Genomic DNA, 22181 nt, shown 5'->3' with positions numbered 1-22181 from the left:
CAGTCAACCATTGATGAAGACCAAAGTGTTAAAGGCCTGGGAAAAGAAATTACAAAAGATAAACACAGAGAGCTGTTTTCCTTAAACAGAAAAATGTGTCCTATATCTTAAAAAATCTGTTAAAAACTTGGTGATAATTGTAGATTCACACATGCAGTTGTAAGAAACAAAACAGATCTGGACCCTTTAACCTGTTTCCCCCAATGACAACACTGCACAGCTATATACTATAGTATTGTCACCTGCTCTTTTCTTCCTGGCAGCTTCCAGGATCTTACTTACCTTCATCACCAATATCCTGAGCCTCAGCATAAGAACTCTAGTGCATGCCTATTTTCATCCATTTTAGTAAGACTATGGTGGATCCTTTCTTTATTTTTTTTAAAGTGAGAGTAGGAAAGATAAAGAGACACTCTCACATGTGCCCCAACTGGACTCTACCTGGCGACCTCAATCTGGGGCCAACACACTGCCCATCTGGGACCATGCTCGCAACCAAGCTGTTTTTAGCACCTGAGGCAGAGGCTCCACAGATCCATTCTCAGCACCTGGGGCCTGATGCACTTGAACTAGTCAAGCCATGGCTGCAGGAGAGGAAAGAGAGAGGAAGAAGGGAGAGAGGGGAGAAGCAGATGGTCGCTGTTGAGCAAACAAATGTATAAAAAGTGTGTTAGGCTTGTTTGCTTGTATTTTGCCTGATTGGCGCTTGAGCACAGGGCAGTGCCATGTGTGTATAGTCTATGTAAGGCTGTGGGTACCTGCCCTCAGGGCTGCAGATTGCAAATTGCAGATTTCCTGCCATTGCAAGGGGCCGTTGTTTGCTGGGGAAGGGGACTGTGTCTCTACCCCCCTTCTTGGGCCCCACCTGTTTTGCTGGAGAGTCTGAGACAAAGAGGGAGTGTTTTTCCCTGCCTGCCTGCTTGGCTGCTGTTTCAAGACTCTAATAATTGTAATGGCCCACCATTTTCTGACTCCACAGTTCCTTTCCTGTCTGCCTGAATCCAAGTGAACCTACAAAGCCATGGCCACTGGCATTATAGTTGCTTCTCCTGTGTACCCTGACCAGGAATTGAACCCAGGACATCCACACACTGGGCTGATGCTCTACCATGAGACAACTGGCCAGGGTTATGGTGGATCCTTTCAATCTCTAAATTTCATTTCCTTATATTCTGAAAAATATTTCTGGGATTATTTCTTCATATTACTTCTTTTTATAATTAGTTGGAAGGTCATGGTTCAACTAACTGAAAAGTACCCTAAAATAAGTCAGTACTTTTTTTATGACATCCAAATTTGCTTACTTAGGAATAACCACTAAGTGGTTTTAAGCTGTTCTTCCACATGCTCTTAAACAGAATGTGGAAATAAGGTTGATGGAAAATGAACAAGTTTCTTTAAAAAAAAAGCCTGTGGATAAGAATAGACAACCTGAGCTTCAGCAGGGCAGACAGCTTGGTATGGTGTTGAGGGCATGGGTTCAGAGTTAGACAAACTGCAGTTCAGATCCTGGTTCTGCTACTTGCTACAGAAGTCTCAGCGAATTACACAATCTTTTGGACTATCAGCCTCACCTGTGAAATGTAAGCTCCACAAGGGCAGGGACTATGTCTGTGTTGATCACCATTGTATGTTCAGTGCCTAAGTAGCCTGGCCCTATGTGGCACTTGGTGCTACATCAACTAGAGAAGTGAAGGAGTGTATTGAGAAAGAAAAAAGGAGCAGCCCCTGACATTCAGAGGCTGGCCTGTACTCACAGGTAGACTATATTATTATTCTGTTAGGCATAAATAATTTCACAGAATACCACTCAGACAAGGTTACTCTGAGACCATGATAAAATGAGACAAAGCAATGTCCCTGCATAATTTTGTCTAAGCATAGGTAAATACAAGGTCACTGTGCCACCCACAAAATACCAAACACTCACTCCCTCTCTTGGCCAAAGTGAGTGACTGCTACTTCCTTACCAATTGCACCTTCGTCTTTCTGCCTCTCCTCCTATATATAAGATTTATTGAGTTATCCACTCATTGAATTGCCTCTGCTTTCTGACAGCATCCTATCTAAAGCAGATCCTTGCTTCCTTAGACCCTCCCCAAATTACTCTGCCGAATCTACAATAAGTTTTTTTTTTTTTTTCTAACTCTTGTTACTAAAATACTCCTTATGGTCTGTTTGCACTCACTTCAATGAATAATAAATGCAATCAGTCTAACTTAGTTGTTTTCCTGGTGGCATTTGGCTTAAGGGAAATGACAACATGCATGAAAAAAATGAGATAAAAACTGTCTCTTCTGAGTTGTTGTATCAAATAGATAATTAATTGACCAAGATATACTAAGGGTGTGTTTTGTGCCAGGCACTGTGGTAGATGCAGCAAATACTGAGAACAAAACCCAGAATGCTCTCCAGGAGTTTGAACCCATGGACTATACAGAGTAGAACATTTAGGATCCAACTTAATGTTGTTAGTGTTACTATAGAGGCATATACCTTCTATCAAGATGTTATAGGACCATATGTAAAGGAGAAGCATGTATTTTTAGACCTGTAACCTCCAGAACTGTAAGATAATAAATTTGAATTGTTTTAAGCCACAAAATTTGTAATATTTGTTATGGCAGCAATAGGAAACTAATAAAGGATGCCCAAGCTTAGTCTTTAAGGTGGAATGTCCCGGTCATAAGCAAAGGTAGCCTAGTTCTTATGAGGACCTTCCAGTGGGGCTGTGTGCTTAGGAATGTGATGGTTGGTCAGGGTCAAATTCTGAAAGGTCTTCTTTCTTTCTTTCTTTCTTTCTTTCTTTCTTTCTTTCTTTCTTTCTTTTTCTTTTATTTTTTGAGAGTGGCAGGGAGAGAGACACGAACATGGAGCTGCTCCTGTGTGTGCCCTGACCAAGGAATCGAACCGGCAACCTCTATGCTTGGGACGATGCTCTAACAACTGAGCTATCTGGCCAGGGCTTAGTTTTTATTGATTTTTTTAGAGAGACAGAGAAAGGAAGGGAGAGAAAGGGAAGAGGAAGGAAAAGCATTCATTTGTTGTTATTCTCAGTTGTACATTCTTTGGTTGCTTTCCCTGTGTGCCCTGACTGAGGATCAAACCTACAACCTTGTCATTTATGAACTATGCTCTTAACCAACTGAGCTAACCATTCATGGCCGTGAAGGGTCTTTTTTCTACGCAAAGAATAGGAAATAATTCAGGAGATGATCAGAGACCACCGAAGGGTTAGAAAGCAGGGGAGTATGACAAAATCATATTTGCATTTTAAAAGTGTTATAAAGTACTCAATCCTCAATTTCGTGGGTTCTCGTAGAGACACCAAGTCAAGATGAGTTTTGAAGAGTTTTATTAAAGGAGATTTATTAAATATGCTGGCTGCATATGGCTGACACAGGGCAACAGACCCAAATTGTGTGTGAGCTCCCAAAATAGTTCAGGGGCTGCTTATACACCCTTGATCACACATGGGCGAGGGAGAGCATGACATCATGGCATAGGCTGACAACATTTGTTTAGGGGATACACAGAAACATTAAGATTTTCAAGGTAACACAATCAAAGATGTTTACAAATCTTTTAGGGTTCATCTTCCCTCACTAGCCTAGAGGTATTTTACCCTCAAGATTCCAGGAAAGGGAGGAACTACAGTCAATGCAAGGTGGTATGTAAATTCTGCCTCCTATTGAAAGAGAAGTTTCTAGGTTAACCTTTATTTTAGATTTAAAACTAAATAACCCATTGTTCCTGCAAGCCAGAAACTTCTACATTCTTCTCCCTCCCCTTCCTGAAGGAGGGACAAGACAGGAAAACCTGACCTTTCTTCCTAGAATATCAATATCAATTTTCAGCTTTTTGGTACCTTACAACAAAAGGATGGATTGGAGTCTGGCAGTAGGAAAATGAATGAGAGACTATTTGAGTACCCTGGGCAAGAAATGATGAAAGTCCTTCTTTGATCACTTACTATAAAATAACCTGGCTTATGCCGGTGCTGCCCTATGCTCAAGGTACAAAATTAAAAGGAAATATTAAGTGCAGTATCAGGAAGCACATTCTGATAATTAGAGTGGCCTAAAAATAACAGACTTCTTCACAAGTAATTATGCCTTATATTTTTTTTCTTTCACCTGTTAACCATTTGAGCATTTAGAATGTGGCAGGCATTAGGCACATGATGGAGAACAAAACAAATACATTGCCCACCACAGAGTTTAATATCTTCATATAAAGTGATCCGGTTTACAAATAACCTTTATATAATCATTTCACCAAGAAGCTAGCTCCCAATCAGGATATCTGAAAAGTGGACGAGCCTCTAGTTCAGGGGTCGGGAACCTTTTTGGCTGAGAGAGCCATGAACGCCACATATTTTAAAATGTAATTCCGTGAGAGCCATACAATGACGTTATGCATTATCCAATAAAAATTTGGTGTTGTTTCGCAGGACAGCTGTGATTGGCTCTAGCCACCCACAACCATGAACATGAGTGGTAGGAAATGAATGGATTGTAATACATGAGAACGTTTTATATTTTTAACGTTATTTTTTTTTTATTAAAGATTTGTCTGTGAGCCAGATGCAGCCATCAAAAGAGCCACATCTGGCTCACAAGCCATAGGTTCCCTGACCCCTGCTCTAATCGGAGAAAATCCGTAAAGACGAGGACCCAGGAGAGTTGGAAAGCCAGTTAAGTCTCAGGCAGTCCAGGCTGACAAGAAGCAGCTCGTCTTTCCCAGCTGCGGGGTCTCCGACCCCGCCCCTGGTCACCGTGGCCGCCCCGCCCTTTAACTATCCACTCTCGGCCGCGAGATTTGGATCTCTCGCGAGATCTTCACTTCATGAAGCCGGCTGTGGGGCCGTTGTGCTGAGTTGTAGTAGACGGTTTTGTTGCAGCTTGTCGGAAGTCTTGGTCCTGCGTGGGGACACTAAGTAGGTTCTGGGGGCGAGACCGGAGTTGCTGTCGCGCATGGGTACGTGCGGAGAGGCAGGCTGGCCTCTGGCCGCCTGTGGGCCGCGTGTGCCGAGTCCCCGTGGGGCGGGCGCGGGTCGGGTGGAGGGCCCGCGGGCACGGGGACGCCGGCTGGGGACTCCGGCAGCTCGGACCCGAGGCCCGGGGTGTGCGGAGACGCCCGGAGCCTTGCCGGTGCTGCCGGAGGTCCGCTTTGCGGCCGGTCCGGGGGCCTCAGAGTCCGCGCCACTCCGACGGTGAGGTCCCCTGTGCCGGGTCCGCGGGCAGAGCGGCGTTTGCGTTCCTTCCCCTCAGGCGCCCGCCGGCTGCCCTACTTACGGGAGAGGCGGCGGCACCGACGACCACCGACGCCCTGTTTTCTGTTCAGCAGGCGCCCGCCCGATGGAGTACACGTCCGAGGCCGCCCACGGCTCCCCGGGGCACGTGTGAGTCTCCCCGTCTCCTCCCCTTCCATTAACTCTGAAACTTAACCTGGGGGACTTTTATCCTTTTTTAATTTTGAGGGAGAAAAAAACGAAACGCCTTATTTCCTGAGAAAACGGAATTCATTTTTGGAGAGTTTGTTACTGCAAACATTTGCGTTGTTACCTTCTTCATCATCCAGACTTGCAGGTCGGCGCTGCCCAGTACCGTACCCTTGGCCACGTGTGGCTAGCTATTTAAATCTGCAGTAATTGAGATGACATAGAATTAAAGACTCAGTTCCTCAGTCATGTCAGCCACATATGTAGCACTCAGCAGCCCCGTGGCCACGACGGCAGAGGTTCTCAGACACCTAGACCACGACTCCCCCATCAGTTACACGAGTCACTAGACTGGGCGCTCTTTATCCTTTAAAAACCTGCCGCTCTGGGGAGGTGTTTGCATTTCGGCAGTCCCCGAGCTATCCGGAGGCTTTATAAAAATAACTTGTAGACTAATGCTCTCTGATTACTCTTAGAAATAATTAAACTCTCTAGACCCTTTGGGCATCAGCCACATAATTTAGAGGCATTTTGGAATTTTGGCTGTCTTTGTTTTTCTTCCTCAGTATGCCCACGTGTTATTTATTGCCACTTTGAAATTTGCTTTTTTTCTTAATTTGCTGCTTTGAGTACAGAGATACGATTGCCCTAACTGAAGACTTTTGTTTGTTGGTTTGTTGACAGTTTTTAAATTTAACCAGTGCATTTATAAAATTAGTCTGAATTTTATGCTTTATTTCTTGAAGCTTGTGCTGCGAATGTGGTGTCGTAATCAGTCCAAATCCTGCCAACACTTGTGTGGCCTGTTTGCGAAGTAAAGTAGACATCAGCCAAGGCATTCCGAAACAAGTCTCTATAGCTTTCTGCAAACAATGCCAAAGGTATGGTTTGGAACCATTCATCCTGCTTACAGTTGGGATTTTACAAATAGGAGAGCACCTGGGATATGCCAGGATTACAGAAATACGTGAATAAAGTGCACATAATTGAGATTTGATTTTTGTTTGTCTGTGTTGCCAAAGATTTTAGAATTTGCAGTTTTGTAGTATACTTTTTAGTTTACCCTGCTAATCTGGTAAAGGTAGTGAAAAGGTATTTAAATTTATTCTTTTTCTTTTAAGAGATTAATAGGTTTGATGTATAGAGTTAATAGATAACAAGTTGATGTTTGTATGTGTGAGAACAGTTTATTAAGGACGTACTGTTATTACCATGAGAGTTATTTTTCCCTTTAGTCACTAGAAACTATATATGATTTTTAAAAAGCACATTATGTTTTAAGTAATTTAGCAGTATATTTTAAAAATTACATCTGTGAATGTTCTCATGTAACTAAGATGACTGTAGTTAATGAGGAAAAATGCTCAGTAAATCATAGTTTGGAATGGTCTGAAATAAAAACTGTATGTGAAGGCAGGAGACTTTCTGAAAAGTAATGTTTTATTTCTTTATTAACTTCAATTGTTACCATAAATCACATGTATCCGTCTAGTAGACCATTAAAGTAACACAAAACTGCCTTTTTTTTTTTTTTAATTTTTTTTTTTTCTGAAGTGAGAAGAGGGATGGCAGTCAGACTCCCGCATGCGCCGGACCGGGATCCACCCGGCATGCCCATCAGGGGGCGATGCTCTGCCCATCTGGGGTATCACTCAGTTTCAGCCAGAGCCATTCTAGTGCCTGAGGCAGAGGCCATAGAGCCATCCTCAGTGCCCGGGTCAACTTTGCTCCAATGGAGCCTTGGCTGTGGGAGGGGAAGAGAGAGACAGAGAGGAAGGAGAGGGGGAGGGGTGGAGAAGCAGATGGGCGCTTCTCCTGTGTGCCCTGGCCGGAAATTGAACCCAGGACTTCCGCATGCTGGACTGATGCTCTACCACTGTGCCAACTGGCCAGGGCCGAAACTGCCTCTTGAAACTGTATAGCCTGACCAGGTGGTGGTGCAGTGGATAGAGTGTTCAGACTGGGACGTGGAGGACCCAGGTTCAAAACCCTGAGGTCGTCAGCTTGAGCACAGGCTTGCCACCTAGAGCCCAAGGTTGCTTGCTTGAGCAAGGGGTCACTCATTCTACCATAGCACCCCCCCCCCATCAAGGCACATATGAGAAAGCAGTCAATGAACAACTGAGGTGCTACAAGGAAGACCTGATGCTTCTCATCTCTCTCCCTTCCTGTCTGTCTGTCCCTATCTGTCTGTCTCTCTGTCTCTGTTACAAAAAAGAAAAAAAAAGTACATGCTTATGATTTCCCAAATAGGTTAGGGTTATAGTAATTCATAACTTCTTTGGAGGAGGAAGAGTTTTTTAATCCCTTTGAGAATTTAAACAAAAACATGTAAATATATATGTACATATAAAACGTGCATTATATAAACACATGAAAGTTTGTACTATTTCAGGGGGGTTTATAGTTTGTAAGCTTTGCAAGTGTGAGGCTGAATCTATTATAAATATTAGAGAGAGGCACACACACATCAATTTGTCCCACTTTTTCATGCTGTTACTAGTTGATTCTTATATGTGCCCTGACCAGGCATTGAACCTGCAACTTGGCATGTTGGGACAAGACACTCACCAGCTAAGCTATCCAGCCGGGGAACAGTATTTGCTATTCTTAAAAGCAAGGTGGAATGAAAAAAGCACTGGACAAAGAAGCTTAGTTTTTTCACAAATTAGCTTTTTGAAACTCTTGGACAATTATCTTCTCTAAGCCTTAGTATCATCACCAGAATGAAGGGGCTTTATTGGATGATATATAAAACTCCAAAAGCATGGTTATAACAAAGGGACTTGTATAACATTTTTGAGTAAATCTTTAAAAAAAAAAATTTTCTTTTTCATTTTTTTTTTTTCTGAAGCTGGAAACAGGGAGAGACAGTCAGACAGACTCCCGCATGCGCCCAACCGGGATCCACCCGGCACGCCCACCAGGGGCGACGCTCTGCCCACCAGGGGGCGATGCTCTGCCCATCCTGGGCGTCGCCATGTTGCGACCAGAGCCACTCTAGCGCCTGAGGCAGAGGCCACAGAGCCATGCCCAGCGCCCGGGCCATCTTTGCTCCAATGGAGCCTTGGCTGCGGGAGGGGAAGAGAGAGACAGAGAGGAAAGCGCGGCGGAGGGGTGGAGAAGCAAATGGGCGCTTCTCCTGTGTGCCCTGGCCGGGAATCAAACCCGGGTCCTCCGCACGCTAGGCCGACGCTCTACTTGAGTAAATCTTTAAAAATATTATATAAAACAGCATTTACATAACATATTTAGATGTATTATGTATGTGTTTAAAAGCATTTATTGAACACTTAACTGTGTGCCTAAGTATTGTTCTAAGTTCTGGGTGGGCTGGGCTACAAAACTTAAAACACATACATAAGCAATTTCAATGCTAATTTAGTCAGGTTTTATGTAAGATTTTAAAACTTGAATTTTACAATTACAATTCAGAAAAGGACTTGAAATAGATTGATAGTCAACTATTTTGGTACATAGCTTGAGGTACGGATTTATTTTTTTGTGTGAGAAATAAGCAGTTCTCAAGCATTATAGATATACATTATAAATCATTTTAATGCCATTTTAAGATGATATTTACCTGCCTGACCAGGCGGTGGCGCAGTGGATAGCGCGTCGGACTGGGATGCCGAGACCCAGGTTTGAGACCCCAAGGTCGCCAGCTTGAGCACGGGCTCATCTGTTTGAGCAAAAAGCTCACCAGCTTGGACCCAAGGTCGCTGGCTTGAGAAAGGGGTTACTCAGTCTGCTGAAGGCCCACGGCCAACACACATATGAGAAAGCAATCAATGAACAACTAAGGTGTTGCAACAAAAAACTAATGATTGATGCTTCTCATCTCTCTGTCCCTGTCTATCCCTCTCTCTGACTCTCTCTGTGTAAAAAAAAAAAAAAAAAAAAAGTAATAGATACAATGAATAAAAAATATATATTAAAAAAGATTATATTTACCTGATTTTTCAGAACATTGATTCAAGGAACTTTTGGTCATTTTGTCATCCTCACTGGAATTCTTACTGGTGCTTGAAGTAATATGACCTCTTTAATAGGTTATTTTAGATTGGCTTTCACAAATACCCAGAATTTTACCTTTTTAACTAAAGCTACTGGTCTAATTGAAAGTTTTGCAGGATTGTTAAAATATATTTGGGTTAAGTGCTTCAGATCAACTGTGGGTTATTATATATGGTTAAAAATCAGTGTTATGTCTACATATACAGATGAAAATTTTTGGTTTTTTTTGAGAGATGCTGGATTTTATTATCTTCTCTTTCAGATATTTTCAGACACCAGGAACTTGGATACAATGTGCATTAGAATCCAGGGAACTTCTTGCTTTGTGTTTGAAAAAAATCAAAGCCCCTTTGAGTAAGGTAGGTCAAAGAGCTAAAATGATATTTTGTAGGAATATCTTTTTTTTAATTTTGTGACAGAGGGCCAGATAGGGACAGTCAGGAAGGGAGAGAGATGAGAAGCATCAGTTCTTTGTTGCGGCTCCTTAGTCTCCTTAGGTATTCATTGATTGCTTTCTCATGTAGGAATATCTTTTAAATCTCTCATTTTCAGGAAATCCTTGTATAAGTAGGTTTTTCAAAAGTAACTGTTAAATGTTATTATTGGTTAGCACTCTACTACAAATGCTGTTTAATTTTTAAAGTTACATATTTTTTTTATGGAAATGAAAGTGTTTATTTTAAAAGTCTTAATATAGAATCAAAAGTGTCATTTCTTGAGAACCTCTTAAATGCAATAATTTTTTAGGAAAATATTTGTATAAAACCATTGCTAAACTTTTTTGTTTTAAATCTTTCTTTTGTATTGTTTTGTCTTTTTTTTCCTGTGTTCCTGACAGTTTTATCTTCTTGTCTTTGTATTGTTTCTTTTCTCCCAGCAGTAATATTTTCAAGTTACAGAGTCTTGATGCATCCTGCTCTTGTATTTTTCTAAGTGTTTGATAATAATTTTATTTTAAAACATTTGTTTTTATTACCAGATTTGCCCCCCCCCCCGAATCAGTTTTTTATGTAACTTGCTCTTCTTGCTTTCATACTTCAGGCTTTTGTCAAATGTCTGGTGAGCCTTAATAATTTATTAGTTCATTCAGGATATGTTTGTAAGTGTCAGCTGTGGGCTAGTCTGCTTTCGGTATTGGTGATATGGCCGTAAATGAGAGAGACAGAAATCTCTATCTTAGGAAACTTTTATTCTAGTTGGAGGGGAAAGTGTGGAGTAGCAATGAACAAAATAAGTCGATATATTATATAATGTATTAAATGGTATAAATTCTGTGAAGGAGAAAACCAGGAAGGGAGGGGATAAGAACTTCACAGGGAAGAGTTGCAGTTTAAAATCACTGATAAGGTGACATTTGAATAAACAATAAAGGCAGTAGGGACTGAGTTGTGCCGAAATTTGTGGAAGAGCATTATGGGTAGAGAAAACAAGTGTAGAGGCTGGAGCATATCTATTTTTAGAGTGGAGTTGGCAGGGGAAAAACAGTTGGGATTGAAGCAAGATGAGTTATGAAAAGTCACAGTAGATCAAGCCTTGTAAATACTGGTTTTACTCTTTTGTTTTTTAATTTGCTACAAAGGGCAGTGGGAAAGAAGGAGTAAGGACACATCTCAGTATATTTATTAGTTGTCCTGGAATAATAGAGTACAGAGGAAAAAATCTGTAAAACTGCAGAGACAATAATTGACTGGGAGATGCCTTTAAGAAGTAGGAAAGTGATAGGATATTGCAGATTAGTGGAAGAATACAACAAATATTTGGTGCTTACTCTCTGCCAGGCCCATTTTGGGAGCCTAGAATATTTCAGGGAACAAAACAAAGGTCTGCTCTCTTCTGGGGCATTATAGAGGTTGGTTTTGATAGCAGTAGGGACAGTTCATGTGTGGTAACAGAAGAGAAGGTGTTGGCATGTGGGAACTTCTGGAAAATCTCTTCTAATCTTTTTTTATTTGAGAAAACAGATGCATGAGCAATAGTTATGAGGGGAAATCTATTAAGTGTTTGAATAGAGGGGAAGATATGAAATAGATCTCTCAGAGAGGAAGAATGTACCAGAATGATACTGTATGATAAGAATTACACTTAAAGTATAAATTTAAAGACTAGTGTGGTTTGTGTTTCTGTAGCCCCATCATCTGCATAAATAAGGCATAGAGCAGGTAGAGCATTGGTTATGATTTAGCCAAATGTCTTAGTTTAAGTGAGAGAGGAACCAAGGAAATTGAGTGTGTGCATGGAAATGAGTGATTTGATCTTGAAATTAAGCTGAGACAGGGTAGAAGTGAGTAGATAGGGAAGGATAATGGATAGTGAAAAGGTGGGATAGGATGAATAGTTTGTAGGTTTCAGTAAATTAAAGGATTTGTGGTGTCCAGTAACTGGAGACAATGAGTTGGAAAGGTAAGAGATGATACTTAGGGAAATGGATATTTGGAATTGAGATTGGGGCCCAGGATGGCAGGATTTAGTTGTCAGGAGTAAAAGGGTATATGATTAAGAAGCAGGACAAGATCTTTGGGGAAGAGGAACTCAAAAAGAATGGAGAGGATAGGTGTTTGGGGGATTATCTGTGAGGATATTGAAATCATCAAGTATTAATATTGTTGAAGAGAGTGACTGAGCCAGGATCTAAAATCTTTGAGAAACGAAAGCAGGTGACCCAGAGATTAACAGATGACTAACAAGAGAGAGGGGTGGTATATAGTCCAAAGACTTCAGATTCAAAGCTGGCTGTATTTAAGGAGGAGGCAGAAAGAATGATTTGGAATTGGTAATTTAAGAGCAAGGAGGACACCTATCTTCTAGTCAAGTAACAGAAAGAAAGAAAAATATCAGTTATTATTTTAATTAGCTGCAGAGGGAACAATGTATATAGTCAAGATTTCTAGAAGGTGAAGAGAATGTTCAGTAGAGAGATGGAGGATTCAGGAGGTTTTGTTAGTGTATGTTGAGTTCCAGAGTGTTAGATGGCACAAATAGGGAATGTGTTGACCATATGGAGTTTGGAAGATGAGGGGTGACTGAGGTGTTTGGGACTATGGTAAAGAAGGATAAAGGGCCCAATAAAGTTGAATGGTCCTGGTTGTCTGAGGATAGTTTGATGAGACTGTGTTGGGAAATGAAGTAGAGGTCAAGGAACCCATTCCTGCAGATGGAGGTTGGAGGCTGAGGGAAAGGTAGTCTTAGTGCCCATGGGGCTTCCTCTTGAGCCCTGTAGATGGAGACTGAAGAATAGAAGCTGCCTTTCACCTGCTGAACCTGTGTGGCCTGACTAGGGTTTGTTTTCATGTGGAGCTAGTTGTGTGAGGAGAGTTCTACTCTGTAGTGCTGAAGCTACACTACCCATTGCTAGACCAGATAGGGCTTGATTAAATTATTGCCTGCCCACTGATATCTCCTAAATCATTTTTATAGAGCTCAGATTTCTCCATTAGAGCTCCAGACTAAATATATGTCTTATTATCTACTGAACATCTTCACTTGGATATCTCATAGATAAATCTTCTTTAACTCAAATGTCTGAAACCAAATGCCTCATATTTTCCCTGTTAAATCTCTTCTTTGTGTCAGAGAAATGGTATTATTTTGATCAGTGGTCTTTAACCGCTCTTCTGCCAGAAATATTGTGCCAATCCGCCAAAAGAGTTGAAAATCACTGATCTACATGCCCAAAGATGAGGTCACAACATCTTTGCTGTCATCTAAAAAGTATAATTTCTATTTAAAACCCAGTATACCTGTCTACAGCCATACCACCCTGAACGCGCCCGATCTCGTCTAAAACACAGTATACCTATTTTAGAAAAAAGGTTTTTTCCTTCCTGTGCAAGTATTTTAATTTTTACTTGAATTGTGTCAATTGCATTAATGAAGTCATTAGATTGTCCTTTTATTTGCTGTTTTTGTTGCTGTACCTTTCATGATAATTGTTTATTTTTTTACTGGTTATGTTAGGTAGTGATGCTAATCCCAGATTCCTTAAACAGTATGAAATTTATTTATTAATGAATTATTCTTTCATGTTTGTCTTCTCGGGTAGGAACTTACATTTCTTTCTGTTTGTGTTTTGTTGAAGGTCCGACTTGTAGATGCAGGCTTCGTTTGGACTGAGCCCCATTCTAAGAGACTTAAAGTTAAACTAACTATTCAGAAGGAGGTAAGCTACATAATCTCAGCATGGTTAAAGTTTATGTACACTTCTCACAAAAATCAGGGGATATTTCAAAATGAATATGAAGTGATTTTAAAAAAGCATTTGATTTTTTTAAATTAAATAAGAACAGAACAGCAAACAACAAGTCAAAGAAAGTTGTTTGATTATGCAAATGAGATGCAAAACCAACTTTTATTTCATTGGTGAAAGTGCACTATACAAAAGGCTGGAACTGGAGTGTCTGCAAGTTCCCTGATCTTGAAAGTGCATTTTGAAATATTCCCTAATTTTTGTAAGCAGTATAGTTTAAAGGAAGAGGCTATTGATAAGTTACTTCTTGATTTGAACAGCTTAAAAGGACATGAATACACTCTTTTTTTTTAAATGCTTCTTTTTAGATTTTATTCATTTTTAGAGAGAGAGAGAGAGAAAGGGAGATATAGAGAGAGTGGGGGAAGGGGCAGGAAGCATCAACTCCCCATATATGTTATTTGACCAGGCAAGCCCAGGGTTTTGAACCGGTGACCTCAGCGTTCTAGGTCAGTGCTTTATCCACTGTGCCACCACAGGTCATGAATACACTCTTGATTTTAACCCTTTGTTTTCTTTTGGACCATGTGAACAGATCATCAGGTCACTAATAATTGCAGCCATTGCTTATGATTAGTGGGCTGAGATAATCTTTTCAAAGTTATTTTTATTAGGAAAAAGGTTGGAGTAAAACATGAGCTAAGGCACTGCTTCTAATATTTGGCTGATCATTGTGACTCCAGTAACTGAATCAAAGTGGACACAAATGAATGTGAGACCCAGGAACGTGTATGTTTAAAAATCTTCCCAAGTGATTTCAGATGATTGGCTATGTTTGAAAACAATTAAATTAAGAATGTTTTATTTATTTATTTTGTCTTTTTTTTTCTGCTAAGGATGAATTTTATACAGATACATATACCCAAGTGTATATAGATATAAAATTCTGCAAAAAAATTCTCACAACCACTTCGATTAAAGGTATATTTGAAATGTTAATACAGTAAATCCTATGAATTAAACCTATGTGTCTTTCTTGAAGTAGTGTAATTTATGCTTATGACTTTAAATTTAACTGATTTATTGTTGATATTCTCAAAGCATTCATGGAAAAAGATTTTGACTTAAATATTTTTTTTTTTTAATAAATTTTTAATGGTAATGGGATGACATTAATAAATCAGGGTACATATGTTCAAAGAAAACATGTCTAGGTTATTTTGTCATTAAATTATGTTGCATACCCCTCGCCCAAAGTCAGATTGTCCTCCGTAACCCTCTATCTAGTACTCTGTGCCCCTCCCCCTTCCCCTAACTCTCTCCCTCCCTCCCTCCCATGTCCTCCCTCCCCCCACCACTGGTAACCACCACACTCTTGTCCATGTCTCTTAGTCTCGTTTTTATGTTCCACCAATGTATGGAATCATGTAGTTCTTGTTTTTTTCTGATTTACTTATTTCACTCCATATAATGTTATCAAGATCCCACCATTTTGCTGTAAATGATCTGATGTCATCATTTCTTATGGCTGAGTAGTATTCCATAGTGTATATGTGCCACATCTTCTTTATCCAGTCTTCTATTGAAGGGCTTTTTGGTTGTTTCCATGTCTTGGCCACTGTGAATAGTGCTGCAATGAACATGGGGCTACACGTGTCTTTACGTATCAATGTTTCTGAGGTTTTGGGGTATATACCCAGTAGAGGGATTGCTGGGTCATAAGGTAGTTCTATTTGCAGTTGTATGAGGAACCACCATACTTTCCTCCATAATGGGTGTACTACTTTACAGTCCCACCAACAGTGAATGAGGGTTCCTTTTTCTCCACAGCCTCTCCAACATTTGCTATTACCCGTCTTGTTGATAATAGCTAATCTAACAGGGGTGAGGTGGTATCTCATTGTAGTTTTGATTTGCATTTCTCTAATAACTAATGAAGCTGAGCATCTTTTCATATATCTGTTGACCATTTGTATCTCTTCCTGGGAGAAGTGTCTGTTCATGTCCTCTTCCCATTTTTTTATGCGATTGTTTGTTTGTTTGTTGTTGAGTTTTATGAGTTCTTTGTAAATTTTGGATATTAGGCCCTTATCTGAGCTGTTGTTTGAAAATATCATTTCCCATTTAGTTGGCTGTCTATTTTGATATCAGTTTCTCTTGCTGAGCAAAAACTTTTTATTCTGATGTAGTCCCATTCATTTATCTTTACCTTCAATTCTCTTGCCATTGGAGTCAAGTTCATAAAATGTTCTTTAAAACCCAGGCCCATGATTTTAGTACCTATGTCGTCTTCTATGTACTTTATTGTTCAGGTCTTATATTTAGGTCTTTGATCCATTTTGAATTAATTTTAGTACACAGGGACAGGCTGTAGTCGAGTTTCATTCTTTTGCATGTGGCTTTCCACTTTTCCCAACACCATTTGTTGAAGAGGCTTTCTTTTCTCCATTGTGTGTTGTTGGCCCCTTTATCAAAGATTATTTGACCATAATGGTTTTATTTCTGGGCTTTCTATTCTGTTCCATTGGTCTGAGTGTCTATTTTTCTGCCAATACCATGCTGTTTTGATTATCGTGGCCCTATAATATAGTTTAAAGTCAGGTATTGTAATGCCCCCAGCTTCATTCTTTTTCCTTAGGATTGTTTTGGCTATTCGGGGTTTTTTATAGTTCTATATAAATCTGATGATTTTTTGTTCCATTTCTTTAAAAAATCTCATAGGAATTTTGATGGGAATTGCATTAAATTTGTATATTGCTTTGGGTAATATGGCCATTTTGATTATATTTATTCTTCCTATCCAAGAACAAGGAATATTTTTCCATCTCATTGTATCTTTTTCGATTTCCCTTAACAATGCTTTGTAATTTTCATTATATAGGTCCTTTACGTTCTTTGTTATGTTTATTCCTAGGTATTTTATTTTTTTTGTTGCAATCGTGAAGGGGATTATTTTTTTGAGTTCGTTTTCTAATATTTCATTGTTGGCATATAGAAAGGCTATGGACTTTTGTATGTTAATTTTGTATCCTGTGACCTTACTGTATTGGTTTATTGTTTCTAATAATCTTTTCGTGGAGTCCTTCGGGTTTTCGATGTATAGGATCATATCATCAGCAAAAAGTGATACCTTTACTTCTTCTTTTCTGATATGGATGCCTTTTATTTCTTTGTCTTGTCTGATGGCTCTGGCCAGAACTTCTAGCACCACGTTAAATAAGAGTGGAGAGAGTGGACAACGCTGTCTTGTTCCTGATTTAAGGTAGAAAGTCCTCAGTTTTATGCCGTTTAATAGGATGTTGGCTGATGGTTTATCATATATGGCCTTTATCATGTTGAGATATTTTCCTTCTATACCCATTTTGTTGAGAGTCTTAAACATAAAATTGTGTTGTATTTTATCAAAAGCCTTTTCTGCATCTATTGATAAGATCATGTGGTTTTTGTTCTTTGTTTTGTTGATATGGTGTATTACGTTAACCGTTTTACGTATGTTGAACCATCCTTGAGATTCTGGGATGAATCCCACTTGATCATGATGTATTATTTTTTTAATATGTTGTTGTATTCGGTTTGCCAGTATTTTGTTTAGTATTTTAGCATCTATATTCATTAGAGATATTGGTCTGTAGTTTTCTTTCTTTGTGCCATCCTTGCCAGGTTTTGGTATGAGGGTTATGTTGGCCTCATAGAATGTGTTTGGAAGTATTGCTTCTTCTTCAATTTTTTGGAAGACTTTGAGTAGAATAGGAACCAAGTCTTTGAATGTTTGATAGAATTCACTAGTATAACCGTCTGGGCCTGGACTTTTATTTTTGGGGAGGTTTTTAATAGTTTTTTCTATTTCCTCCCTGCTGATTGGTCTGTTTAGGCTTTCTGCTTCTTCATGACTCAGTCTAGGAAGGTTGTATTGTTCTAGGAATTTATCCATTTCTTCTAGATTGTTGTATTTGGTGGCATATAATTTTTCATAGTATTCTACAATAATTCTTTGTATATCTATGATGTCTGTGGTGATCTCTCCTCTTTCATTTTGGATTTTATTTATTTGAGTCCTATGCCTTTTTTCCTTGGTGAGTCTTGCCAAGGGTTTGTCAATTTTGTTGATCTTTTCAAAGAACCAGCTCCTTGTTTTATTGATTTTTTTCTATAGTTTTTCTGTTCTCTATTTCATTTATTTCTGCTCTGATTTTTATTATCTCCTTTCTTTGGCTGGTTTTGGGTTGTCTTTGTTCGTCTTTTTCTAGTTCCTTAAGGTGTGAAGTTAAGTGGTTTACTTGGGCTCTCTCTTGTTTGTTCATATAGGCCTGAAGTGATATGAACTTTCCTCTTATTACTGCTTTTGCTGCATCCCAGAGATTCTGATATGTCGTATTTTCATTTTCATTTGTCTGTATATATCTTTTGATCTCTGCGCTTATTTCTTCTTTGACCCATTCATTTTTTAGAAGTATGTTGTTTAGTTTCCACATTTTTGTGGGTTTTTCCCCCTCTTTTTTGCAGTTGAATTCTAGTTTCAGGGCTTTATGATCAGAAAATATGCTTGGTACAATTTCAATTTTTCTAAATTTGCTGATATTGTCTTTGTGGCCCAACATATGGTCAATTCTTGAGAATGTTCCATGTACACTAGAGAAAAATGTATACTCTGTCACTTTGGGATGAAGTGTCCTGTAGATGTCTATCATATCCAGGTGTTCTAGTATTTCGTTTAAGGACACTTTATCTTTATTGATTCTCTGTTTGGATGACCGATCTAGAGCCGTCAGCGGTGTATTGAGGTCTCCAAGTATGATTGTATTTTTGTCAGTTTTTGTTTTAAGGTCAATAAGTAGCTGTCTTATATATTTTGGTGCTCCTTGGTTTGGTGCATATATATTAAGGATTGTTATGTCTTCTTGATTCAACTTCCCCTTAATCATTATGAAATGACCATTTTTGTCTCTGAGTACTTTTTCTATCTTGTAGTCAGCATTATTAGATATGAGTATTGCTACACCTGCTTTTTTTTGGGTGTTGTTTGCTTGGAGTATTGTTTTCCAGCCTTTCACTTTGAATTTGTTTTTATCCTTGTTGCTTAGATGTGTTTCTTGTAGGCAGCATATAGTTGGATTTTCTTTTTTAATCCATTCTGCTATTCTGTGTCTTTTTATTGGTACATTTAATCCATTTACATTTAGTGTAATTATTGACACTTGTGGGTTCCCTACTGCCATTTTATAAATTGCTTTCTGTTAGTTTTATATCTTGTTTGATTCTTCTCTTTTGTTTTTCTATCATTTGTTTTTGTTTGTTTGTGTTCCATACTTCTTTCCTCTGTTGCTACCTTTAAGTCAAGTGTTTTTGTGGTGGTTTTTTCAAGGGTGGTTACCATTAAGTAATGAAAAGGGTACCTACCATATTCATTGTAGTACCCTATCTTATGAGTATTTCTGTACTTCATCGTCCTTTGCTACTGTTAATCTCCATCCTCTCCCCCCTTTTTTTCCTTTGTTGTCACAGTTTAAGTTTGGTTTTATTGTGTTCTTGGTGGAGCTGTTACTTGTGGTGTTGTTTTCTTTTGTTCTTTGAATCTGGTTGGAAAACCCCCTTTAGTATTTCCTGGAGTGGGGGCTTTCTGCTGATAAATTCTCTCATCTTTTCTGTATTTGTGAATGTTTTTATATCTCCTTCGTACTTGAAGGATAGCTTTGATGGGTATAGTATTCTTTGCTGAAAGTTCCTCTCTTTCAGGGCTTTAAATATTGGGGTCCACTCTCTTCTAGCTTGTAGAGTTTCTGCTGAGAAATCTGATGATAATCTAATAGGCCTTCCTATTAGAGGGATCAGAGGGAACCAGAAAAAAAGAGGAAAAAAAAGAATAATAAAGAAGAAAAAAGTAAAAATAATAAGTAAAAATCTGTTGTATTAAGTGGAGTGAAGACTAAATACAATGGAGAGCTTGGGTTGGGAGGAATGCTAGTGAGTTAAAAAGCAACGTAAAAAGTACCCAAAATGCCACAAAAATAAACAAACAAAAAAACAAAAACAAAAGCGAAAAAGAAAAATAAAGCCAAAAAAAAAAAAACCTTGAGTCCCAAATTAACTAATTTGTTCGTGATTGAGGATTAAGTGGAAGGAAAGTAAAACGAGAAAAGAAAAAACGAATAGATAGGAAAAAATAAGAAAAAGAGAAAAACGAAGGAAGAAAAAAAAAAAGGAAGAGAAAAAACAAAATAAAGCAAAACAAAAAAAAACAAAAGAGGAAAGAGTGATAGTTAAGTGTTTTGAAGTATAACCTTACAGGAGGGTGAGGATGAAGAAGAGAAATAAAATGTAACACTCATGGGTAGTGTAGTTCAAGAAAAGGAAAGCATAAGATGGGCAGAGAATAGGAGGACCGAGGTGGAGGAAATAGAAATAATAATAATAAAGGCAATAAGATAGAAGAAACAAACAACAACAACAAAAAAATTAGTGGAACAAGTTATAAAGTCTGTGGATTTTTCTTGATTTTGAGAGGTTAACTTCTTCCTTTTTCTTTTCTCTCCCTCTTCCTGGTCGATGACTCTGTACCCCAGGCTCTGCCCCTGTGTCACACTTAGGTAGGGATTTGCAGTTGATGGGATTCTATGGCAATCTCATATAATTGGCTTTAGTCTTGCTGGTAGTCAAGGCTTGTTGGCGTTTGCAGGGTCCAACGATGAGAGAGTTTTCTTTCCTGGAGTCTCTCTCCTAGTTCCCCCTTCCTGAATTAGCAGCCTGGTGATCCAGCTATAAGGCTGCCACTGCTTCTGCCTGGGGAGTAAGAGGCTCAAAGAGCTGGGAAATCCCCACTCTATCCCCACTCAGTGCAAGGCTTTGGGAAAGGCTCTGGCAGTCAGAGCCTCCAGTGTAATCAGGCGGGGGTGGGAGTCAATTGTTGTCAAGGTGACTGTTCCGTGCCTAGCATTCAGTTGGACCACTCAACCCAGGCTTTCCACACTTTGTAGCCTGTTTTTGCAGGGAAGAAGAGGCACTAGTCTCTGCTTGCGACTAGTGTAGTATAGATCTTATTATCTGCCAAGTCCCTCTTGTTAGCGTTTATCTCTGAATATGGAGGCTCTATCAATCAGAAGTTGCCCCCGCCCCTTTAGCGAGAGGCACTAAAAAATATCACGCCTCTTGTCTTGGATCGCTGAACTGAGAGAGATCTTATCAATTAGAACCGAGGGTGCGCAGATTTCATGGGTTAAGCTAATTTCAGTGATTGGGTCTGCAGCTGTGCTCCCGAAGGTATTTCAGGTGCCTGCGCGCCCCTCCCCCAACGCTTGATTGTTAGCTGAATGGCTGGGTGAGGTGCCCCACCCACGGAGAGAATCTCCCAAGTAGGGAAGACCGCCTTGGCGCCTCTCCCGCTTGCCCCGCTGCTGGCGGCTGGGGCGCACCGTGGGTGTGCAGGCCAGTATGGCGCTCTGGGTGCGTGGAATGCCCAGGGCACGCGCGCGAATGGGGTGCTCCGGGCACCGGTGGCTGGGGACTCTCACTCGCAGTGCTCGGGCCGCTGGGAACCTTAGCGGTGCTCGCTCTGCAACCGGACCAGGCGCGCGCCGGCGGCTGCTCGCCGCTCCTGAGTGTGGGCTGACTCTCCACAGGCGCACTCCCTCCGTGGCTTGAATGAACGTCCCTGGGGTAGCTTCCTCCACACCCTCTCTCTCAGATTCAAGTGATAACAGTCCTTTCCCTTTCAGTTTGTGTGGAACTCCGGAATGCTCCGAGGATAAATTTTTCTGTTTCTAGTTGATAAATTTGTTGTTATTTTGGGGAGATCTGTCGGACGCGCTGCTCACGGCGCCATTTCCGTGACGTCACTCCTGACTTAAATATTAAAGTGTCTTCTTTTAAGAAAAATGTTTAACAGGAGAGAATGAAGGGAGTGATTTTTTTTTTTTTTTAATCAGGTAATGAATGGTGCCATCCTTCAGCAAGTGTTTGTGGTGGATTATGTGGTTCAGCCCCAGATGTGTGGAGATTGCCACAGGGTAGAAGCTAAGGATTTCTGGAAGGCTGTGGTCCAAGTTAGGCAAAAGGTAATGAGAGAAAGATGCTGAGTGAATCCCTCAGCTTGTATTTCGTCTTTGTCAGTCATAAATAGCTAATAAAACCTCCTTTTTTGTCCCTTTTTCCAAATCTTTTGTGCACCAGGGATAGCCTACGTCCCTGGAGCATTCATCTTTAGAAATAGATTACTATCACATTTTAGATCATCTTTGAAGATTATTTTAGTTTTAAAAATCAGTGTGCTATATCTGTAGTGGCTTGTATTGCATTTCATCTATTAATCTAATAATGCATTTATGTTTAGACTTTGTACAAAAAAACTTTCTACTATCTGGAACAGTTAATTTTGAAATATGGAATGCATCAGAATACACTTCGTATCAAAGAGATTCATGGTGAGTTAAAATGTAAAAGCATTTGAAATGATGTCAGTATTTTATTTCAGCTGACCTAAGGAGTCTTTCATCTTTTCTGATAATATCTAGAATAGTACTGTTCAAAAGAACTTTGTTAGGAAGA

The 22181-nt window shown here is 39.7% G+C and overlaps 1 protein-coding gene across 5 annotated transcripts in view; it reads left to right on the top strand.

Moving 5' to 3' along the window:
• Positions 1-4832: 4832 nt before the first annotated feature.
• The window catches only part of NMD3 (NMD3 ribosome export adaptor), a 46456-nt gene continuing 29107 nt past the window's right edge, over positions 4833-22181 (top strand). The window contains exons 1-7 of one of the 5 annotated variants that reach the window (XM_066241374.1): positions 4833-4939; positions 5347-5404; positions 6190-6324; positions 9723-9819; positions 13536-13616; positions 21563-21691; positions 21967-22057. In XM_066241374.1, the coding sequence (XP_066097471.1) occupies positions 5361-5404; positions 6190-6324; positions 9723-9819; positions 13536-13616; positions 21563-21691; positions 21967-22057 (577 nt within the window). In that variant the 5' untranslated portion in view covers positions 4833-4939; positions 5347-5360. Of the gene's footprint in view, positions 4981-5346; positions 5405-6189; positions 6325-9722; positions 9820-13535; positions 13617-21562; positions 21692-21966; positions 22058-22181 lie in introns of those variants that run through there. The other 4 variants (XM_066241375.1, XM_066241373.1, XM_066241372.1 and 1 more) reach the window with 4 other exon arrangements.

This window comes from Saccopteryx bilineata, chromosome 8, assembly GCF_036850765.1.
Source record: "Saccopteryx bilineata isolate mSacBil1 chromosome 8, mSacBil1_pri_phased_curated, whole genome shotgun sequence".
Lineage (NCBI taxonomy): Eukaryota > Metazoa > Chordata > Mammalia > Chiroptera > Emballonuridae > Saccopteryx > Saccopteryx bilineata.
This window is presented reverse-complemented; position numbering and strand designations above follow the sequence as displayed.